General features: G+C 41.8%; 1 protein-coding gene across 6 annotated transcripts in view; it reads left to right on the plus strand.

The window, feature by feature from the left end:
• Positions 1-24,005, plus strand: part of NR3C1 (nuclear receptor subfamily 3 group C member 1) — a 125,662-nt gene that overhangs the window by 90,437 nt on the left and 11,220 nt on the right. For 5 of the 6 annotated variants that reach the window (XM_040622285.1, XM_040622283.1, XM_040622286.1 and 2 more), the window contains exons 3-7: positions 5,315-5,481; positions 10,783-10,899; positions 18,009-18,287; positions 19,257-19,401; positions 22,081-22,211. In XM_040622285.1, the coding sequence (XP_040478219.1) occupies positions 5,315-5,481; positions 10,783-10,899; positions 18,009-18,287; positions 19,257-19,401; positions 22,081-22,211 (839 nt within the window). The remainder of the gene's footprint in view (positions 1-5,314; positions 5,482-10,782; positions 10,900-18,008; positions 18,288-19,256; positions 19,402-22,080; positions 22,212-24,005) is intronic. The other variant, XM_040622287.1, reaches the window with a different exon arrangement.

The following is a 24,005-nucleotide window of genomic DNA, read 5'->3' on the forward strand; positions in this document are numbered from 1 at the left end:
GCAACGGAGTATTTACATTCTTCCTAATGAAAAAAGAGAAGAAAAATGCAGGTGACTTTGGTGTGTAAAAAACACCTTTTAGGGCGAGAGCTCGAGGGACAAATAAATTAATCACTAGACCTGGATAGTCCCTGATGCCACTTCTGTTTTCAATCTCTTTTTGGACTTATCTTGAATCAAAGAATATTTAAGGCTGCCTCAGTAGGGCACTTGCTCTACTTAACGATAGTTAAAAGGTTTTAAAATATGTTTCTGGTGCATGTTGAAATTTTTTTTCCCTCTATGTTGCTGAAAGTTTTATGGCAAAGGGTTCTTACCCTCAGCATTATTGACACTGGAAGCTGGGTAATTCTTTGTTGTGGACGATTGTCCTGGGCACTGTGGGATGCTGAGCAGCTCTCTGATCTTTCCTCACTAGATGTCAGTGTCATTTCCCCGCTTGTGACCATCAGAAATGTCTCCACCCATTGCCAAGTGTTCCCCCCCCCCCCACGCCTTCCCCGGGGAGCAAAACTGCTCCCAAATGAGAACCACTGGTTTATGGTATTTGGATAAAAACTGGTAAGCCTATGAGAGAACATGACACCTGCTCCATGTGTAGCTGGTAAAAATTAATCCAGTTGTAGTAGCTTTATTTTCAGGATTTTCCGCCCATGGTAACGAATACTCGTTTTCTGAGGTCATATTGTTTTTTTTTTTTCCAAATAAAAAGTGCTGATTTAATTCACTTAACCTGAAGGCTAAACCATCACCACTATTTGGGTTTGTAATGTTTATCATCCGTGTTCCTATGTCTTTGGGGAGAAAGCCTGTAACTTAGTAAGCAATACTGGATCATTCTGCCAGGTACATTACAGTCCCCATTTAGAAAGAGGGCAATTGAGATCGAGAGAGATTAAAAGGTCACCAAACTACTACATTGCAGTTAGGTTATGAAGTCTAGCCTGCCTGACTTTGAGTCCCCACTATTCTCTGTAACAGCAATTCTCCCTATGTAGTGCACGGGACCCCTGGGAGTCCCCAAGATCTTTTCAGAAATACATTCGAGATAATACACAGTCTCTATTTGCCTTTCTCACTGTGTTGGCATTTGCACTGACGGTACAAAAGCAATGATGAGTAAGTCTGCCGGCATCCTGGGGCACAGTAGTCATTGTGCGCACTCACAGTTCAAGAATATCCTGGGGGAAGCAAAATATTACTAAGTCTTTTAAATCTCCACTTTTGACAATGTCCTTTTACTGTCCATCTGTGTGACAGAATGGGAAGATGCGTAAAGCTTATTATGCACTTAGGCTTGTGTCAAAGAGGAGTAGGTGTAAGACTGTTTATGTTGTGCGGTGAACAGCCACCTTTTTCGTGGCAGACCATGAATAAACTATGGTGTTTAGCCTGCGCGCTTGGTAGAGGTTTTCTCAGAAATGATTGAAGTGAGGTTATCAGTTCACGGAAGACAACAGTATTTGTTGCTGGTCCCTAAAAATTCGAGCTCTCAAACAAAATCTAGAACTTTTCTATCTGCCACTGTGAACTTGACAGATGTGACTCTTACATTGTTTAATGAACTGTGTCAACATTTGGAAAATCTGCCGAACTCAGTGAAACAATATTTTCCAAATGACTAATGCATGACAGGACGAAATCATGCATGGGGGTAAAAGATCCATTCAAAGTGCGAGACAGCCCCGTGGATGTTAATGTAACAGCGTTACAAAAATTTCGCTGATAGGGTTTCACACTGCGCACTGTAGCACTAACCTCTAAAACAACCAAAAAGGCATATTTGGGGGTAGAATCACAAAGAATATCTACAATTACCTGAACTTCATAAGCTCCCGGAGGACCATTAATCCTCCCCTGGCTCACAGGGAAGGATGTTTACAGCACTTTTCTTTACCTATAGTCCTCCAGGTAGTCTCATGTCACAGGAGGCACATAAAGAACATTCACCATGTTTCAAGGTTCATTATTTCAGTGATGCATTTCACCCACAATACGACTTACAGATATGCTATGACCTCTGTATCGTCACAGGGCCTGCTATTCAGGGGTGGTGAACGTGGGCTAAATGAAAGGATCTAATTTACCCGCACATTTTACGTGCTCCTCAAGATGTGATTAGTTCTCACAATCCGTCCATGAGCCTCCTCTCGTCACTTGTTTTTCTTGCAGGAGAACTCAAGAGAAAAACCCAGCTTTGCATGTGTTTTGTTTTTGTTTTTGTTTTCCTTTCTCTCAACTCTAATGTAAACCCCATGGCCTCAGGAATAAGCTGGTGTTGAGCACACACTCCACTGTAAATGGGCAACAGCATCTGAGGATCCACTTGGAACAAGGCACTTTGTTTCTAGGAGTTTTCACTGAAAAGAAAGCACGGTGGATAGAGTCAGTCCATAAGAGCAGCTCTTAGCATCTTCAGAACGTTTGGCACAGCTGTCAGCACACGCTGATCAAAGACCCTGGACATGTTAGGTTTTCCATTCAAAGGGGTGTGAGGCACACTCGGATTCTTACGTGCTTTTGATTTCTTTCTGTCCCGTATTTGCCATGTATCCCTATTAAATGATGGCGAGTCCGTGTGGTTTGCTGTCGTGCTAGCCCTTCGTTGGACTGCAGCCTTTCAGTATCAGAGGGTCACCCTTGGAGTTGTGTGCCATGTTTCCCAGTGATGTTCACTACAGGCCATCCTCGTCTTCATTTTTGTGTGACAAAAACGGACTTCCTCCACTGATGTCTGTGGTACACTTGGCAGTGTTCCACGTGCTCCGTGCTTACGTGAGGTAGCATAGAAGGACTGAGGGGAGGCCAGGAGGCTGACCGGAATTACAGATCCCTAGCTACACGTGCATCGGTGCATTCGCTCATTTCATTTTCCCTTTCCCTGTTGCCGTCGGTCGCTCGTGCTTCAGCGGCCTATTTTGCATAGGCTCTAATTTATAAGCTAGAATTTGGGAACACCATCCTGGGTTTTAGGCTTTATACTACTTTCCACTTACATAATACTTACATAATGCTTTTTCATAAAATCTCTAGTTTTCCTGAAACAGCAAAGAAGGAACATCTACAGAGTGGTTGCTCAATGCAGGAACAAGGTGCTAGATTTTGTATTCTCCTGTTTTCACATCACACACATGTAGACAGGTGATGTCCTTCCCAGTCTGCTTGTGGAAACTGAGGCTCAAAGCAGTAGCCACCAGCCCAGGGTCACACAGGCTTTTCTGTGCTAGGGCAGGGATCTGAAGCATGTCGGTTTAACTGCAAACAAACAAACAGGCCCCCGATCACCGGGCTGCTCAGAGGCGACAAGGTTGTATTCATGAAGTGTTTTACAAAGTACAGGCACACCTCGTTGTAGGGCACTCTGCTTTATTGCTCTTAGGGTTGGCACAGAGCGTCAGTTTGTAAAAAATACAAAGTCAAGCAAGCCTTTCAGTGCTGTGTCACATTTTAGTAATTCTCTCGCTATTTCAGATGTTTTCTTTATTGTAGTTGTTATGGTGGCCTGTGAATGATGACTCGCTGAGAACTCAGATGATGGTTAGCATTTTTTAGCAATGAAGTATTTGTAAATTAAGGTATATACATTGTTTTTGTAGACATAAAGCTCTTGCACACCTTAATAGACTACAAAATCGTATAACTTTTATATGCCCTGGGAAACCGAAACAGTCATTTGACTTGCTTTCTTGCGATACTCACTTGCCTGCTGTCGCCTGCTGTCTGTGGTCCGGAACTGAACCTGCAGCATCACTGAGCTATGTCTCTACTACAAAGAACTATGTAAAAAAAAAAAAAAAAAATTTTTTTTTAAATACATACACATGTGTGTTTTTGTGTAATGTATACAAATACATATAATTGGCTGAGGAAACATTACAGAAGTAACCTTTCAAATCTTTAAATATTACACTCGTTTTCCATAAACAACTGGTTGGTCCCTAAAAATAGCTGTCAGATGACAGAGATGGGCTGAGCAGGAATAGGAGCATCTTCAGGACTTAAGCCAAGGAAGTTTTTGCTTCCCTAACACATTGCTGTGTTCACTCACTCTAAGACCTTCCCACTTCTCTGTCAGACTCTGGCCCAGAGCAGCCACTCTGCATTAGTCACAAGTTTCCATTCATCCAGGGCGGCTCACGCCAGACCTACAGCAGAGTCATTTCAGGTGATTGTCTCCCACTGTAGGCGGTCAGCATGTGCTTCGTCCACTCTCCCAAACCCAGCAAGGAATCAATACCTTGTGATAGAGAAGTCTCCAGAAGTTCCTGACAGTGTTCAGAGAACATCACGGAACCCTGAGGCCTATTCCCAGAACCAGGGTGGTGGGAACACTGTCTGTTTGACAGAAGCCTCTTCGACAGACAGAGGATCGGCCAGGTGTAGTGGCTTCATTTGCGGAGAGAATTAAGGGGAGCTTTGGGGCTTGTAGAAAATCTCCAAAACAAATGAGGAGTAGAGGATCTTCTTCAAACACCAGAACAGCACTCATTGTGGTGAGCAGTCTGCAAAAAAGGAAAAACGAGAAGCAGATTCCCCCTTTCCTCCTTTTTCTTAAGCCGTACCTTCAGAAAGTATGGAGTGCGGAGGGCAGAACAACGGCCCCCCTGCCAAAGCCCAGCGCTCTTTCTGCTCTCACCGCGAGCCAGACGCAAGGCTGAGAATCCCGCTCCTGCATCTCTCCTCTGGAAGCCATATGTTCAGCCCAGACGACCCTGGGAATGAGAGATGTTGGCCCAAACTTGACTACTGTAAAAAGCTGCAGTTCTCGTGGAGGGAATTGGGGGGGGGGGGAGCCTGTCCTGAGTCGTGACTGAATTTAGAAAGATGCCTAAATGAGATCTTAAAAATCAAAAATTAAATTGACGTCCTAAGCAATTAAAGGGGGAGGAGGCATCTTTCTGAAGTGACCGATACATACTGTGTCTGGCCCACGGTGGTAGATGCAGGCTATCCAGTGAGCCGGACTCAACTGCACACTTAAAAATGGTGACTGATACCATACGCACAGGACACTTTCATAAAGGGGACGATGAATATAAACAAACCCTCCGCAACTAACAATTCCAGTTTCTGAGTGAAGCTCGTTTTGACCATTCTTCTTAGGGAAGTGACCTCACTCTTAATTAATTTTCTCAAGAAGAATCAGACATTACTTGAAATATATGTAGGTGGGCAGCTGTAGCGCCTGCTAGCCAATGAAGCCAGTGTGAACATGCGTGCTGGGGAGTGAGGAGGTAAGACAAGTGGATTTTGATATTTCTTGGGCAGTCATGACAGTTAGTTAAATCATGTCCCTGCTTTCTTCCTTCTTTAGCCCTGGAATGAGACCAGATGTCAGCTCTCCTCCATCCAGCTCCTCCGCGGCAACGGGACCACCTCCCAAACTCTGCCTTGTGTGCTCTGACGAAGCCTCAGGGTGTCATTACGGGGTCTTGACTTGTGGGAGCTGCAAAGTATTCTTCAAAAGAGCGGTGGAAGGTAGTGTGTGTTTTGAAGAGTTTTATTTTTCCTCTATTGGGTTCTTGTCTCTCAAGGTAGATTTTGAAGTTTCTGTTATATGCAAACCCCACTCAGGCTGGACGTGAGGAAAGGCAGGTGGGGGGGAGGGGTTGGGTCTTAGGCCTTCTGGCAGGAAAGAGATTTTAAAAACCAACACAGGCGGAACTAGAAAAAATAGAACAGTATAAATTGAGGGGCGGGAGTCTGGTCAGAGAACCAAAGGTAACAACTACGAAAGGGCTGTCGTGTGAAATGATGTTGTTAGGGTCGGGCAGTAACATCATGTTCACTGTACCAGAATCATGGGCTTTAACTCCCAGCAAGTAGGTTCTAAAACCACCATTCCAGTGTGACAGAAATGAGTGACAGTAAGAACTAAGAGAGGGAAAGTCTCCGGATGGGGTTTTTTTTTTTTTTTTTTTCCTATTGAGCCAGGAATCTTATTCAGCGTAAGAGCTGGTCCCTGTGCTCTGTCTGGTCACCGTCTACTTGAAGTGAAGGAGGAGTTAACAGTTTCCAGGAACGGAGGTTAAAAAAGGAGAAGCAAGTGACAAACTGCCTAAGGAGGTTAAGAAATAAATAAGGTATTTCAGAGGAGCTGATTTCACTAAATTATTATATTAATATAAACTTTACCCTTGTTGTGGATTCAGCCCGACAGGGGCAATAACATCAACTCCTTTAAGAAAGAGAAATTCATTCCGTTAGTATTGGAAGTTACTCAAATTATTTATTTCATCTTACCAGTGAACTGTCTTGGGAAAAGATCATGTACTTCAGTTCCCTGTAAAACAGGTTGAAGGTAGTGTGGCCCGAATGCATTACCTAAAGCTCTGATTATATTAATTTTTAAAGAAGTATAATTATCTATCCATTCACAGTATGAGGAGGATTATTAGAGTTCTGTTTGCATATCCTTAAGAGTCAGATGAGTCATTTTCTTTTGTTTGGATTAGTTTGTAATACCTGAGCCAACTATAAAATTACTCCTGCTACCCCACACAGAGCACAGGGATGCAGGCTTTGCCCAGGTCAGGGGTCACACAGAGCGCCCAGCCCTCCCGGGTACAGTTACCACAGACCCGAGAGTGTGAAGCCTGTTCTTGTCCTCACGTTGGCTACTTCAGCACTTCATTAACTCATGAGTTATTTCTGTGATATAAATGCAGTGATAGCAGTAATAAGATTACACTAACGTTGACAAATTGATTTCTGAAAGTGAAATTCAGAATGAGACCGTGGAACCTTAGAAGAAAGAATGGGTATTTCAAAAAATATTTTAGTCAAAATGGAGGAAAAACGGGGCTATAAATTCAAATGCTTACAGGGACCAAGTGTATTCTGGCAAGAGAAGACATTTGGAGCAAGGAAGGCAGGCATTGATGTTCGAGAGGGCAAGCTTACCTAAAGCATCCAGTACCCTTTAAAAACAAACGCTAAACATCCCTCCCCCGTGAAATACCACTGGAGGACATATGCCCTCTGGGCTTAACCCCTGCTTTAAAATTAAATTCTTATAGTTGCTTTTAGGTACAAATTTCATAGAATATTAGCTGTACCATTTCCAAATGTTTATGTAACGTTTAAGTCTGATGGCTCGATTATGTAATTGATTAGTGGGAGAAGGTTTAACTGTGGAGTCTGTTAAGTAAATCCTATTTGGATTTTCATTTTCTCGCATGTCCCTTCCAGCTCCTAAATTCTGTAATCTTTCTTTTGATAACCTAGCACGTAGCAGTTTTACTTTTCCTGTCTAGACATCATGGAAATGTGTTAAAGCCCAGGTACATATTTTGGAGCACTTTCTTAGGTAGTTACAGAGATGCAGTTTGTAAGATCTGCATTACACCTGGCACTCAATTTTCAGCACCTGTTGGAAATAATAGTTACCCCCACCCTCAGATTGGCATAAGGTAAATACCCAAACATACAGCTGGTGTTAAGAAATTTGCACAAGTTTTACTTATTATCTAAATCCTTGATCTGGGCTGAATGGCTATTTTGAAGTTTTTAACTCAATATTCTGGGATTCGCCTTTCTGCACACAAAAGAAAACTCTGGGTAGCTTCACTTCTTTCCATGTATGCTGGTTCACTGATAACCTCCCCCGACCCGAGTCCCTCTGACTTACATCCCCTTTTGCACAGAAGTACGTGTAAGCTTTGTTGGTGGGTCATAATGGCGGTAGGCATCCAGTACCCTCACTGTACCATGAACCCAGTACTATGTTTTATGTTTGTCACACCATTCAACTAAGGGCTCCGTGAGCTCACAGAGGCTGCAGTGATCCTACTTGATAGTCGAGGAAACTGAGGCTGAGATGTAAGAAGCAGCACTGGCATCCCAGCACAGCTGTCTCCAAACAGGCTGTTAACCTCTGTGCTACACTGACCCTCTGAGAGTAGACAACCAAAGTTTTCTCATCTGAGAGTTCATATCATCGAGTGAGATACAGAGCTGAAAGCAGTGCAAGGGAGTTATTTACCAGCTAGCATTTATGGAGTGCTCACAACGTGTAGCTGCTGCTTGTAAGAGTCTTCTACACAACTGCCTTCAGCCCTTGCAGAAGCCCAGCTAGCTAGGTGCGAATGTTCCAGCTTTGCAGATGGGGAAATAGGGGTCAGAAAATGTAATAAACATTACTGAGATCACATAGCTGGGAAACAGAGCTGCAGTTCAGATCAAGGGCTTCCTGGCCCTCACGAGGGCACGTCTACCACACCACACAGTTTTTGAGAGCAGGTAAAGAAAGAAGCTGAAGCTCACAGACTGTACATTGGATGTTTCAAATAGGGTAAACCAAGTGCAGAAACCCCCAGAACATGCCCTTTTTTTGGACCACTGTTTTTTGGGTTTTTTTTTGTTTGTTTTTAACTTAAAAACAACTATTTTACTCTCCATACTGCGTTAGTTATCTATTGCTGTGTAACAAATGAGGCCAAAAATTAGTGGCTTAAAACAGCAGGCACTGATTGTGTCCTGCAGTTTCTGAGTCAGGAATTTGAAAGGAAGTGAGTAGCAGGGCAGTCCTGGGCCCCTCACGAAGTCATATTCAGACTTGTAGGTTGGGGGTGCAGTCATCCAGACTGGAGCCCGAGGATCCACTTCCAAACCTGTCAACACTGCTTTTGTCAGGGAGCTTCGGATTCAGCTAGGGCTGCTCTCAACCGAGCAGCTGGCCTCCCCCAGAACAAATGATTCACAGTAGAGAGTAGACTATGGAAGTAATCATGTCCTTATGACTTAATCTCAGATGTGACATACTGTGACTTCAGCCACATTTTATTGGTCGCACAAGAGTGTGAATACAAAGAGGCAGAGACCACTGGGGGCCATCCTGGAGGCTGGCTACCAAACCAACCATAAATAGAAACCAGAATTACTTGCCAAAAATAGGTATTAACCATAAAAATAAATACAATGCAAACAAAACAATGTTAAAAAAAATCACAGCTGTCTTGAAGTCTTTTCTCCTCCCATCTCCTATCAGGTAGAAGAGGAATTTACAAAGTGGCAGAAGACATAGGAACTCCAAACTAAAATGACTCACTGTCTTATCAGAAGGAGTGACCATTAGTGATGCATGCCCATGTCTTGTAAAATAGTGCCCACTAGCTGAAACTCCTCCTTTTATAGATAAGACACAGACTTGCCCAGCTTCACGCTAATAACCAGGACTGATTTTAACTTACAGTGTCCCCCTAATCCAGTAGCTCAGATCCTGTAGGACAGTGATGTGAGGCGATGTTTATGGGGTAGAATTTCTTTATATTTTAACTGCTCCAACTATGGATGCGTCCATTGTTTCTCCTTTTGCTTTAAGAAGGTTAGAATCACTGGATTAGTGCTTCCATTTCATGTCACCCAGAGAAGTCATGAAACGTACACAACACAGAAAGGAATGGAAATAGCTGGTACAGACTTTGGCCTTGGAGGGCAGCTCTGGAACAAAGCTCAACTGTAGGCCACTAGTCAACTAGGTGGCCTACTCCTCACACAGACTAGAACCTGATACAGTTAACCATGTGCCCAAAACACATGCTTAATAGCATGGTGATGTATCCTAAAGACGTGAACAGAGTTTGTTTCCATCCAAGTCTTAGGCTATCCCGTGCAGAGAAGATCCTGACCCAGAAACTGGAATGAGGTATATTCAACCTAGTGAGTTGATAATGGTGATTTTTCTCTTTTCTCTGAAGGTGATTTCTTCGTGAGAAGAAATTTGGTAGCCAGCCTCCAAATACCATCCCCTCTAGCGTGAGGTTCACGGACTCTGAGTGGTCCAGTGTTTGTGTAGCTGCACTGGTCTTGTGCAGGAGGGTCCTTTCAGAGTTTTTGTCAGGCCAGCAGATCCTCAGAGTTCCCTTCAATAACCAGATTAAAAGAAAACTACAGGAATGTGCATTTTGCAGCGGCTAAGGGTACAGAGACTTTAAGTCTTTGCCTGTCAAATTTTTTTGCTAGGTGAAAACTGCACTTCTGCCTCTTACCACATTACTAAATCCTAGGTGCCAAAAGATTTTAGACAGACAGCAACAGTTGTAAATATTTGGGGTCAGTGGTCAGACATTCTCACATTGTAAAAGCATGTGAATGAATGAACAAGTATCAGTCAGATCCACGTACTAGTTAGTTGGCCAGCGGTGTGATATCCCTAACTAGTTGCTGGCAGCCTTCCCCTTCAAGATGAATTGTGGCACCTGTCACAGAGCGGAGGGGGGAGCACACTGGATTTGCAGGTGGTGGCCTAATGCTGAATCAGAGGCCTTTTCCATGTGGGACTCAGACTATTTGGAAAGCAGTTTCTTCTTTGTTTAACCCTCCTTAGCATTAAGTGAGAAGTCATAATGAAGGAGGGCTTACAGACATCCTCAGTAGCTGTTAAACTGTGCTTGAAACAGTTTCTCCCTGTATCTGGAATGAGGTGGCCATGGAAGGCGGTGCCTGGGAAGGGGCAAGAGGATGGTGGGTTGTGAAGGGTTCTGCTTCCCCATCGGGGAGGTGTTCAGTTTGGGAAAACTAGATGGTACACCGAGCACTGGTACACTTTTCTCTATGTATATACTGCAGTGCTTTTCATGAACTACGATTATTTGTTGAACAGAAAAAGATTTTTTTAAGGTGAACTCGCAACTCTGTAAGGGCCATGTAAGTAAGCGAGTGTGCTGTACCTTTCTTAATCACTGCCCGTGGTCAACCCAAATGAGAAACGCAGCAAGTCTCTCCATAAAAATTTCCTTTAAAACCTGAGAAATTTTGACAGCACCTTTGTTTTCCATCTAGGACAGCACAATTATCTTTGTGCTGGAAGAAATGATTGTATCATTGATAAGATTCGAAGAAAAAACTGTCCAGCATGCCGCTATCGAAAATGTCTTCAAGCTGGAATGAACTTGGAAGGTAATGTAAATGCCTGAAAGGAATGGTCTTTGCATACATATAAAAATGCATTATTTTCCTTTTTAAAATGAAAGCAAAAGTAAGAATTTAGTTATTACAATATATGTGCTTGACTAACGTAATTTTATATGATTGCTTTGTAAACTAGGAGTTTTTTAATGAATATTTCATATCCTGTTTGTTTTCTCACTAGCTCTTGATGGCGCACACAGCCTTCATTATAGCCAGACTGTATACTAAGAAAGTCAACTACGTAACAATGACTTCAAAGCAACATTACTCATAGCTTTTTCTCCTCCCTTTCTGCAGCTTCCAAACTCTTCCCTAGAGTTGAAAATGATTCTCTGTCAGATGTATTTACCTGTCCCTTTTCCTCTCATTCACCTTTTACCTGGCTCTATAGCTGCAGAAATGCAGATGGACGACACATCTGCCCGGGGAAGTAACTCCTCAAGGAGGTACTGGGATGGGTTTGCCTTTGCCCTCCAAGTAAAGAAGAAACCTGACACTAGTTAGAACTTTTGCCTTTCATACCCCTGTTTCTCTAACAAGTTGTATAATTAACCTTGATCTCATCATTTAAAAACTTTGGAAATTCTGCTATAGTTGAGAATGCGAGGTCCACGAAGGTAGCAGTGGTGCTGGAAGAACCCACACACTTTGTCCTTAGTAGCACTTTCCCTCTCCAGAACCCACTAAGGAGGCAGGCCGGAAACAGGCAGCGAATCAGACAGTGCCTGCAGTTAAGGAGCGTACTGTCTACTGAGGTTGCAGAGTCTGTCACCGGACAGCACGGTGGGCTGCAGAACGGGCCAGAGCCCCGGGAGCACGAGTAGGGGCATCTCGTTCTGTCCTGGGAAGCTGGGAAAGCTCCCTTGACAGAAGAAACACTGACTTTGAAATCTAGAAAAGCTGAGGAGAAGGAGTTAGGTAAAATAAAATAAAGGCAGAGACACCATCAGATTTGTACTTTAGAAAGACTCATCTTGTCTAGAGAGACCGGTGGACCGACCCTAGAGGTAATCCAGAGAACACATCGTGATGTAGGAGGGAGAAGAGCAAGTGTATGGTTCTTCTGGTAGAAGGGAGACGGGCGCTGGTGCCATCTGGCATGCACTGTGTGTGGACCTGTTTTCAACTATTAAATAGATTGCTGGGTTTGACTGTGAAGAGTCTCATTCCCCAATTTCACAGACAGATGAAGTGCGCCATGTCGAAGCCGGTCGTGATACACCAGTCACTTAACCCGATGTTTTCTAAGTGTGACTAGGTTGCTTAAACTTGACTGCAAAGTACCAAACACGTTACGCACTGATTTAAAGAAAGTGATAGCAGCCCATGTTCTTGTAGGTGTTATGGAAGCCACAGAGATGAATGCCATTTTCACGTAGTTCATTTTCAAGGGCCACAAGGATAGTTGTTTTGTTCTTTTTATTTCTGCCCTGATCTTACTTTCTTTTTGCTGCTCTCTAACCACTTAAATATACTTTATTTTCTTTATATAAAATTTCTCCTCCCTCTTACAACTCTGCAACAACCGCAGTGCCCTCCCTCACTAGAAGACAACCAGGACAGCTAGAGACCGCTCAGTTTCTGTGTTAACAAAATACCGTCACTGCCCTTTCCAATCAGATCTTTAAATAAGCATACAGTTGAGACGGAGGTACAGTTTCTCAAAACACTATTAAAAAGAAAAAAACATACACTGTATGCTTTTATAAGATGTCAATATAACATAAGAGAATAGTGGGGACACTAGCATTTGTTAAGAGCTACTTTGTGCTAGTCTCTATCCTTTTTTCTACTCACAGAGGTTATTTGAGATCCTTACACATTAGTAAGAACACTTTGGAGCAGGGCCAGATTAACCTCTACCCACTTCTCTACTCCAGAGTTCTGGTTTGTTACTTAAGAATGTATCAGATACTAGGTAGGACGTATGATACATGGTAACATAGTTTTATTAAAAAAAACTGAAAGGCTAAAATCTAAATTTATAGAGGTTTTCTTATGTGGTTTTTAATGTGAAAGCCTCATTTTTGTTTTCAATTATTCCTGTATATATAAAACCGTTATTTGGAGTAGGTATGTGTCTATGCCAGAAATGTTTGGCAGAGCATAATAGAGTGGATCCTTGAACAAATGCAGGTTTGAACTGTGCAGGTCCACTTAAAATGGAATTTTTAAATGTATTTTCTCTTTCCTTAGGATTTTCCTAATGAAATCTTTTCTCTGGTTCCTTTATTGTAGGAATGCAGTTTATAACAAACAATGTACAAAATTATGTGTAGAGTAAATCAACTGTTGTGTTGTTGATAAGGCTTCCGGTCAACAGTAGGCCACCAGTGACCTTTTTGGAGATTCGAAACTTACATGGAGATTTTTGACTGCATGGGGTTTGGTGCCCTTAACCCCACGTTTTCAAGGCTCAACTGTATTGAAGAACAAGATAGAGGAGTCAAGTGTTTCCTTTTGTTAGTATTTTTTTTAACCGTAATCTTTAGAAACATTCCCTTTCAGGACTGCCCCAAAATAACGTTGCAGAACAAGTCAGCTCTTCTCAGAGCTGATTCCTGATTCTCTCCATAAATGTACCTTAGTATCAGAAATGGTATTGGTGCAAGAGCATCCAAATATACCAAGTAATTCTCCAGATTTATTTTAAGGCAGCTTTTCTCAATGCTTCAAGTGCCTGGCAATTGAGTACAGATAAGTTTTTTAAGGGTAATCCTCAATGTTTTACTTCATTTTAGGGTGTATTGTAATCATTCCAAATTACAGCTTTATTTTTGGTATAAAGAATCACGTGGAACTTAAAGGCAGGGAGGTTTTTGACATCAGATTTCATACTGAATATTTTTAAGTTTTAAACTAAATAAGATTTTTTTATTAAGAAAGGAGGGGAATGATCACAGACTCAAGAACACTTCTGTAGAAATCAGATGCTGACAATCTCTATGCTCCAAGGAGTCAGGAACTCGATATCAAATAAAACCTTAGGTGCTTAAAAATAGTGATTGCTGAACTAATTCAGTTAACAACTTCTTACTCAAGTTCTGTGAAAATGTACCAGTACACATTCTAGTCAGTATTTTGAGCTTTATTCAAAAGCATTAGTTCTCTCACTTAGGGCTATCGATAAATTGTAAGAAATTAATTCTATACTAAATACAGAAGATTTTTGAAAATCCACCAGCCTATCACTATCCTTTACCCTATTCTCATGTGGAGTATAGGCGTTAACGTGAACAGAGGTCTTTATGGTACTATTTCAGGGCATTGATTTGGGACATGCATGTTCTCTTTTACCTTCTCAAAGAAGTACTTGCCACGATTTTGAAATGTACCTTTGGTGTTTAAAGTATTGCCTTATGTTACGTGTAGTAGCACTTCCTTTTTTAAAGTTGATCACTCCTCCCTCCAGCTGTACTATCTACATTCAAAATACTCTAAAGGCATATTCTACCACCAGTGGAGGTAATGATAGCTCTATAGCACTTACCGGGTGCCACCAACTGTTCTAAGCCTTTTACGTATTTTAACTGATTTAATTCTCAGCCACCCTCTGAGCAAGGTACCAGTATTACCCTCACCGTACAGAAGAGGGAAACTAAGGCCCAGGGAGTAACTGGGAGATCCCACCGACTGCGTGACAGAGCCAGGGTTTAAATTCAAACATGCTGGCTTCAGATTTATGCTCATTACTACCACACCATACTGTGTTTTCAGCAGAGCATGGTAAAATAAAAATAGCTCTGTCATGATCCTTTTTCTGTGTTTTGAAATGTTACATGAGAATTCTTCAATTTCTCACTATCATATTCAAAACAGTGCACAATAATGGGACCATTCTATCATTTTAAGGACAAAGAATCTAACAATTATTTTTAAAGGTGATGACTATTTTTGTCTTAGCAAAATGGGTTGTATAAGTGAGGCAGATGATACATTTCTTCTTTCATATAAATTCTGTTCATTGGATCTATTTGTGTGTGAGGCCAATATTACCTTGATCCCCAAACCAGGCAAAGACCCCAACAAAAAGAAGAATTACAGACCGATTTCCCTCATGAATATGGACGCCAAAATTCTCAACAAGATCCTTGCTAATAAATAGAATCCGACAGTACATTAAAAGGATTATCCACCATGACCAAGTGCGATTCATCCCTGGGATGCAAGGGTGGTTCAACATTCACAAATCTATCAGTGTCACAGATTTTATCAACAAGAAAAAAGCCAAAAATCATATGATTCTCTCAATAGATGCAGAAAAAGCATTTGACAAAATACAGCATCCTTTCCTGATTAAAACACTTCAGAGTGTAGGGATATCTCATAAAATCTCATAAAAACCATCTATGAAAAGCCTACAGCAAATATCATTCTCAACAGGGAAAAGCTGGAAGCCTTTCCCTTAAGATCAGGAACACGACAAGGATGCCCACTCTCGCCACTATTATTCAACATAGTACTAGAAGTCCTTGCAACAGCAATCAGACAACAAAAAGGGATAAAATATATCCAAATAGGCAAAGAAGAAGTCAAAATGTCTCTCTTCGCAGATGACATGATAAAACCCAAAAGAATCCACGCCCAAACTATTAGAAGTTATAGAGCAATTCAGTAACGTGGCGGGATACAAAATCAATGCTCAGAAATCAGTTGCATTTCTATACACGAACAATGAGACTGAAGAAAGAGAAATTAGGGAATCCATCCCATTTACAATAGCACCAAAAACCATAACGTTACCTTGGAATTGACGTAAAGGATCTATATTCTATAAACTATAAATCGATGGAAACAGAAAAGGCCACGAATCGCCAAGGAACTGTTGAAAAGGAAAAACAAAGCTGGGGGCATCACAATGCCGGATTTCGAGCTGTACTACAAAGCTGTGATCACACAGACAGCATGGTACTGGCACAAAAACAGACACATAGGCCAATGGAACAAAATAGAGAACCCAGAAATGGACCCTCGGCTCTTTGGGCAACGAATCTTCAATAAAGCAGGAAAAAACATCCAGTGGAAAAAAGACAGTCTCTTCAATAAATGGTGCTGGGAAAATTGCATAAGAATGAAACTTGACCACTGTCTCACACCATACACAAACATAAACTCCAAATGGATGAAAGACCTCGATGTGAGACAGGAATCCATCAGAATCCTAGAGGAGAACATAGGCAACAACCTCTACGACATCGGCCAAAGCAACCTTTTTTCATGACACATCCCCAAAGGCAAGAGAAACAAAAGATAAAATGAATTTATGGGACTTCATCAAGATTAAAAGTTTCTGCACAGCCAAGGAAACAGTCAAAAAAACTAAGAGGCAGCCCACGGAATGGGAGAAGATATTTGCAAATGACACTACAGATAAAAGACTGGTATCCAAGATCTACAAAGAACTTCTCAAACTCAATACACAAGAAATAAATAAACAAATCATAAAATGGGCGGAAGATATGAACAGACACTTTTCCAATGAGGACATACAAATGGCTAACAGACACATGAAAAAATGTTCAAAATCATTAGCCATCAAGGAAATTCAAATCAAAACCATACTAAGATACCACCTTACGCCAGTTAGAATGGCAAAAATGGACAAGGCAAGAAACAACAATTGTTGGAGAGGATGTGGAGAAAGGGGATCCCTCCTACATTGTTGGTGGGAATGCAAATTGGTACAGCCACTCTGGAACACAGTGTGGAGGTCCCTTAAGAAGTTAAAAAATGAGCTACTTTATGATCCAGCCATTGCACTACTGGGTATTTACCCCAAAGATACAGACGTAGTGAAGAGAAGGGCCATATGCACCCCAACGTTCATAGCAGCATTGTCCACAATAGCTAAATCGAGGAAGGAGCCGAGATGCCCTTCAACAAGTGACTGGATTAAGAAGCTGTGGTCCATATATACAATGGAATATTACTCAGCTATCAGAAAGAACGATTTCTCAACATTTGCTGCAACATGGACGGCACTGGAGGAGATAATGCTAAGTGAAATAAGTCAAGCAGAGAAAGACAATTATCATATGGTTTCACTCATTTATGGAACATAACTAGGAAGATCGGTAGGAGAAGAAAGGGGGGTAATCAGAAGGGGGAACGAAGCATGAGAGACTATGGACTCTGAGAAACCAACTGAGGGCTTCAGAGGGGAGGGGGTGGGGGAATGGGATAGGCCGGTGATGGGTAGTAAGGAGGGCACATATTGCATGGTGCACTGGGTGTTATACGCAACTAATGAATCATCGAACTTTACATCAAAAAATAAAAAATTAAAAAAAGTACTCTGTGTTGCCTTCAGCAGCATATGGAGTTAAAAAGAAGCATTCTCATTTGTACCTTCAAGAGTATGAATCTGTATTGTAATTTGATTACACTGTTCTATACTAAGAGTTAGAAGATAGCTTTACTTTGAAAAAGGGTGCTTTAGGTTTATGGAATCATCAATATAAATCTCTTACAAAAGGGAAATTTCCTACTGATAATACATGAACAAATGTAAAGTTCTTTCTTCATCTCCCCAAATGTTTCTAGACCCATGTAATATCCCTCATGTAAACGTAAAAACTGGACATTTCTGCTGTTGGAGTTACTGCTTCTAGCCTGGGATCTGCAATGTCATTGCAATACTTCTTGAGAAGAAGGGGACTCTGTGCAAAGTTATCAGCAGTATAACTCTCTTCCTTATTATCAGAATTTAGGTTAACCCTAAGCCCCAGTTTCTAGTCTGCTATTACAAGCTTGGATTCTTTCTTTCAAATGCTAGTGAAAGTGCTGCCTTATTGAACCAATGAAAATTTCAACTTTGAGACAAATTATTTGATGGAAGAACCTCTAGAAGTGCTTTGTTTAAATTGCTTTAGCATTATATTAAAAGACAGTTTTATATAAAGGATAACCAATGAAGAATCACCTGGCTTCACTCACTAATGGGTTCCTCTTGACTCTCTTGCCTTCTCTTCCTCCATGTCACTTTATAACTGATAGTTTCAGAAATTAAAATAACTTCTTGAAGAAACTCTGCAACGCAGACCATCCCCTTATAACTCATTTTTGTGTATATATGTTTTTTTTTTTAACATCCACAGCTCGAAAAACAAAGAAAAAGATAAAAGGAATTCAGCAGGCCACTCCAGGAGTGTCACAAGAAACTTCTGAAAACCCTGCTAACAAAACAATAGTTCCTGCAACATTACCACAGCTCACCCCTACCCTGGTGTCCCTGCTGGAGGTCATTGAACCTGAGGTGTTATACGCAGGGTATGACAGCTCTGTCCCAGATTCCACTTGGCGGATCATGACCACACTTAACATGTTAGGTGGGCGGCAAGTGATTGCGGCAGTGAAATGGGCCAAGGCGATACCAGGTAAGACTCGGAAGGTACAGGGCTTTGTATTGTCTTCAGTAGTGGCACTCTGGCTCTGTCATCCGAGTCCCACGAGCTGCCCTGTTTTCTCCTCCTCAGTTCTGGGGTCCCACCAGGGCAGAGGCCAGAAAGCGTGGGAGTGGAGAGTTTGTAATAAAACCCAGACGCTGCTCTCTGCTTTCCAGATGGTTGCTCAGAGCAGAGTGATTTGAGGTCGGACGAGGTCCTATCAAAACTAGAGTCACGGGACTTAGAATTCCTTTTGCACCCAAATCTAGGGCAAGAACACGTAGAATATTTTTCAGAACTCCATTTGTTTTCCTTTAGTGTTGTATCACTTTTAAAACTCAGAGTAAAATTGGTAAAAATCAGGTATGGTGACACTTTGTCAGCAGGTACTAAACTCTAAACTAGATGAAATGATATATGTTGAACGTAAATCTGAGCTAATCTCATTTTTAAGAGCATTTGACACTGAAGTCCCACTATTGGAACTTGATGTGGAACAGCAGAGGTCCACGTTGATGTCAGCCCAGACTTTACGGCTGCAGGACATTTGACAAGCTTATGTTCACACCGATAGAGAAGAGACAGAGCAAGAATGAAGTACCCTGACCTCCTGTCGTCCCTACTCTGTCAAGAGGGAAAGAGGTGTAACTATCAAGGGACACTTTTAAAACTAAATTCATTGAGTAATATACCAATACCAAGTCAGGACTCTTTTTGCTTAAATAGGGAAAAAATGACAGTTTTATTACATTGGATGCTTATTAAAAAGCACTTGTGGGCTTTGATCTGAACATGTCAGATGACAGAGGAGAACTGTGCCCCCTCCGTGCTTCACTTCCTCTGTCAGAGGTCCCCCCAAACAAGGCTAAAGCCCTATCTGATCTGTGGCGGGTCCCAGAGAGATGGTCTTCTCTTCAGCAACTAGAATGTTTCCTCAATCCTCTCCTTCTCTTAATTCAGGATTCAGGAACTTACACCTGGATGACCAAATGACCCTACTGCAATATTCATGGATGTTCCTCATGGCATTTGCCCTGGGCTGGAGATCATATAGACAATCAAGTGGAAGCTTGCTGTGTTTTGCTCCTGATCTGATTATTAATGAGTAAGTTATCTGTGAGTCCTTTTTTAACCTGCTGATGTCTTCCTGATGGATTGCTATTATGATCATTCAGCACTGAATCAATTCTATCAGGTTTCTTAAAACTGGGCAAATTTGAAATAGAATTGTTTATCAATGCTTACTGGCAGGCCAAATGGACATGGGGCATTATTATTACTGTCCCAGGACATAGTGAAGGGTATACTTTTTAAAGATTTATTTATCCATTTTAGAGAGTGAGTGAGCAGGGGGAGTGTCAGAGGGAGAGGGAGAGAGAGCATCCCAGGCAGACTCCCTGCCTAGTGCAGAGCCCAACGCAGGACTCCATCCCAGGACCCTGAGATCATGAGAGATCATGACCTGAGCCAATATCAAGAGTCAGACACTTAACCTACTGAGCCACCAGGTGCCCCTGGAGGGTACTTTTTAATACAGTTGGGGTCAACTCTGGGGTCAGTTGATCTCACTTTGAATAGGGATGACTACAGATGAGGACATCTTGGCTGACGGGGTGGAAGGGACAGACCCTGAGACAAAAGGATCCTCATTGCATGGCACGGCCTACTCAGTGTTTTTTACTTGGACAGTTTTTTTAATCGGGAGAGAACCAATCAAATTTTCAGATTTTATAAATGAGCTATTCTTTTGTCTGCCAGGCCTCTGCTTCCATCTGTGAAGTATTTGAGGCGTCCCTTCCCCTGACCTCATTGCAGTTGTTTCCTGACTAGTTTTGTGCCTCCTGTCCTCCATTGTGTTAACAATTTTTTTTCTTACAAAAATACAGTTTGATCCCATCATTTACCTCCCCAACACACAGATGTCCTCGCTGTCTCCACCCTGCCCACCGGGTGCATACTCAGCATGGTTTCTGGCTTCCCCAAACCTGGCCTCTTTTTCTCTCTCACTGTTCTCTTTTATGGACGCAGCATTCCCAACTCAGAGGATCTGCTCCTCAAGCATCTCGACTCAGTACCTTGTAAGACCTCTCTGCTGTAAATCTCCAGCTCTTAAACCACTTTTCTACCTTATATTACAATTTTCTGTGCCTACTAACTTATCTCCTTTGTGAGAATGAAACCAAGGAGTTCTCACCCTCTCACACACATACCCATGGTCAGAGAAGAGTAAGAAATGAAGAAGAGTTAGTTGTGAGCACTGGGGTGCTTTTGACCAGAGGGCAAAAGAATCGATGAAACCCTAAATCCCATTGTTAGAACAGTCCCATTGCATCCTCTATGAGTCGATCCATGCTGAGTAGTTTGTGTTTAGAACTGGATGCCGTATTAAAATTTAGAGTGACAAATTTAATTATGTCCAGAATGGCAAAGAGTATGGAAATTTATATAAGTCAACAAACGGGATGTTCGGAGGAAAGAGAAAGGCACAGTTGGAAGCAAGGAGGACAGCCTACAGAGATACTTTTATGTGCTGGGTGTGCTAGGCCCTAAAACAATGGATAGGAGTTCCAGAAAAGCATCTCTTGGAGCAGTGTTAAATGGAAGGGCCTGCCTTATCATGTGGTAAGCTCATATTATTTTAAGCGTTTTAATAGAGACTGGATGATCTAGCTCCAGATATTCTTAAAGACATTCTTAGGCATTGTGAAAGAAGCTGCAAGTACTGGGGTAATTCTAGCTTCACAACACATCTTTATGCTGCTACGAGGTCATCCCAAGGGCACTTACCTGGCAGGATCAATACAAGCTACCTAAAGCAGAAATTTCACCTTTCTGCTGTCAGGCAAGCTGGCTGCATAAAAACCTAGTCCAGAAATCCTGGCTGAACTGAATCCTGAGTTAACGTTGGTGTTCTTTCTCTATTGGTGATGCTTATTTTCCAGCACAGTATTCTCTTGGTGATATATGAGTCCCTCCCAAGTGCCAGACACTATTTTAGGAGCTTGCGCTGTAATCATGAGCACAACAGACGAGGCCCCTGCTAACATTCCAATGGGGAAATGAAATAAATATCTGAAATTATTTTGGAGAGCCATAATACAATAGTGTGACGGGGGAGGGGGCAGGGAGGAAGGGGTGCAGGCTACTTTAGATTTGGGGCCCACAGAAGACCTCCTGGAGAGCTGAGCACCCAGTAATACAGAAGAACAAGCCGTGTGAAAGGTGGGGGTCTGCAAAGGGTGGAACTCCCCTACGAGCTTAGAAAAGTAGATCGAACAGAAGCCTGTAGGCCAGGAAACAGAGTTGAGATTGTATTCCAGGAGCAAGAAGCAGCCAGTGGAGGCCCTCAAACAGAGGATAACATGATGGAGAATGCATTAGAGGGAACCTAGTAAGCCTGGTACAGAGTAGCAGGGATCAAGCCAGACAAGCTTCTTGGCCGGTATGGCTTACACTCTACCCAGTAACGACCAACCAGTTTCAAATGCTGCCACAAAACCTTGGTTTAACTGAGCAAGTGGTAAGAAGTGTTTAGAATTGACTCCTACGGAAATTAAGAAAGACAATCTGTGGCATGCACAACAGAAAACTAATTTCTCCGGTGTAAACTCAGATTATTCAGTACTCTCTTTAGATCCTGTGGACCCAGGAACAAGTTTACTTTCTCACAGTTCTCACCTATAGGAAATTAGCATTAATAGCAATAATTAGAATTTCCTTTGTAAGTTCATACTTGTGTACTTTGGGGGAAACTAACTCAAACGCTGGTGTTTGTCTTTCACAGGCAGAGAATGTCCCTCCCCTGCATGTATGAGCAATGTAAACACATGCTGTTTGTTTCCTCTGAGTTACAGAGGCTTCAGGTCTCTTACGAAGAGTATCTCTGTATGAAAACCTTACTGCTTCTCTCTTCAGGTTGGTAGAACACCTCTTTGCTTCTAAAATTCACTTCTAAGTATGTCAAAAGTATGAAATGTAAACGTGTAGAAACAGAGGTGTGTTTGTACACACTGCACCAAGTTTACCATTAGATAACAGAGTTTTCACAGAAGTCGAATTTTATAAAGGCATAGCCAGTGATACCAAGATTAGTAAGACAGCTAGGTGCCACGGGGAAAGAGAAAGGTATGTGAGCTCCGCAGGAGCCCGTCTGTCCGGAGTGTGTACAGACCTCCTCCTCCCTGTGACTTTCAGTAACATCATTAGAGGAAAGCTGGAGAAACTGAGCCAACAAGAATGATTTTTGTTTCTTCGCTACACTGTAACTTGGTCGAAAATTAGTTACACGAGGAATATGACTGTGTCCGAGAAATTATGGGAGAAAAATAGGGTGTACAGAAGATGTACCTGATGACTGTTAGAGGACTGGCTGATACAGCACTGCTGCTGCACTGGGGGAACAGAGGTATTCCATCTAGAAAACAGCAGCAAGCATTCATCGAACAATCTTCAAAGTCTAGATGAAGGGACTGGTATATAAACTTGAGTGAGGCTAGTTGTGGCTGACAAAGGCATTACTTGGTAAACCTAGAAAGCTTTTGAAAAACACAAAGTCTCTTGTTAGCAAAAAGGTGGCATTTTCAACAAGCAGTAAAAGGAGGTCTGAACAGTTGGTGTTAGACAAAGTTGATGCCTGAATACTTCTTTCATACACAAATTTGCAATGTTTCAAAAAGTCTTCTTTCCATGAGTAACTCTAGTTTCAAAGCTGCCAAATAACTTGAAGGGATGGATGTTGCATGTATCTATTTCAGCTTTTCCAAGGCACACATATCATTAATGCTTTCATATTACCTTTGTTCTCAGAAAACCTAAAGGAAAAGATCATTGCTAGAGACTTTAAGGTTACCTAACAGCACACTTGTTAAAGAAGTGAGCTTGATGTTATTAAACAGTTCAAATTCTGATCAAATCCAGGTACAGATCAGTGCCAAATACTAACCAATCTTATTTGTAAAAAGTGATTTATGTTTTATACATGCCACACTCACAGTGCTATATGTACTTTTATCACTGCAGAGGATAAACTGAACTAGTATCTATCACTGGTTCCTTAAAGAAAAAAAGCATAGAATCAACAAGGAATAAAATATATGCCATTAGAAGATATAATCAGACTTCTGGTCGGACAGAATACTAGAATAGGTACCCTAACCTCCCACTAAAAAATGCTAGACTAACAGCACACAAGAACCCAAAGAGGTTAGCTGTACTCAGAGGGTCTATTTAATAAGTTTAAAGACAGAGGTTAGAAACCTATGTGAAATTTTTAGCCAGAATACAGTTTTTTACATACATATATATGTACATGTGTGTATCATGTACATAAATGAATGGGATAAGAGGCATGAATGAGGGAGGATGGCTGAAAGAGCGCTTTAAAACTCTTTTTTAAAAAATGATCCCATCGGCGAGCAGCATAGCAAATGATTATCCTAACACATTAGTAACCCATTCACAGTATACCAGTTGAAAAAAAGCTCTGGGCTAAGGTAATCATCAGAGAGAGATTGACAATAAAAGGTGGACAAGAATAGGGAAAGGAATTACACAAAAACGGCTGAAAACTTTCCAGAATTGTTGAAAGACACCAATCCCCCCACCCTGTCCAGGCAGCTCAGTGAATTCCACAAGTAAAATCCAATTGACTGAAAAAAAGATCTTCAAAGGAGAAGCAGTCTAATAACCATATGTCTCCTGTAAGGGAAG

The sequence above is a fragment of the Ursus maritimus genome, unplaced genomic scaffold (genome assembly GCF_017311325.1).
Source record: "Ursus maritimus isolate PB19 unplaced genomic scaffold, ASM1731132v1 scaffold_5, whole genome shotgun sequence".
Lineage (NCBI taxonomy): Eukaryota > Metazoa > Chordata > Mammalia > Carnivora > Ursidae > Ursus > Ursus maritimus.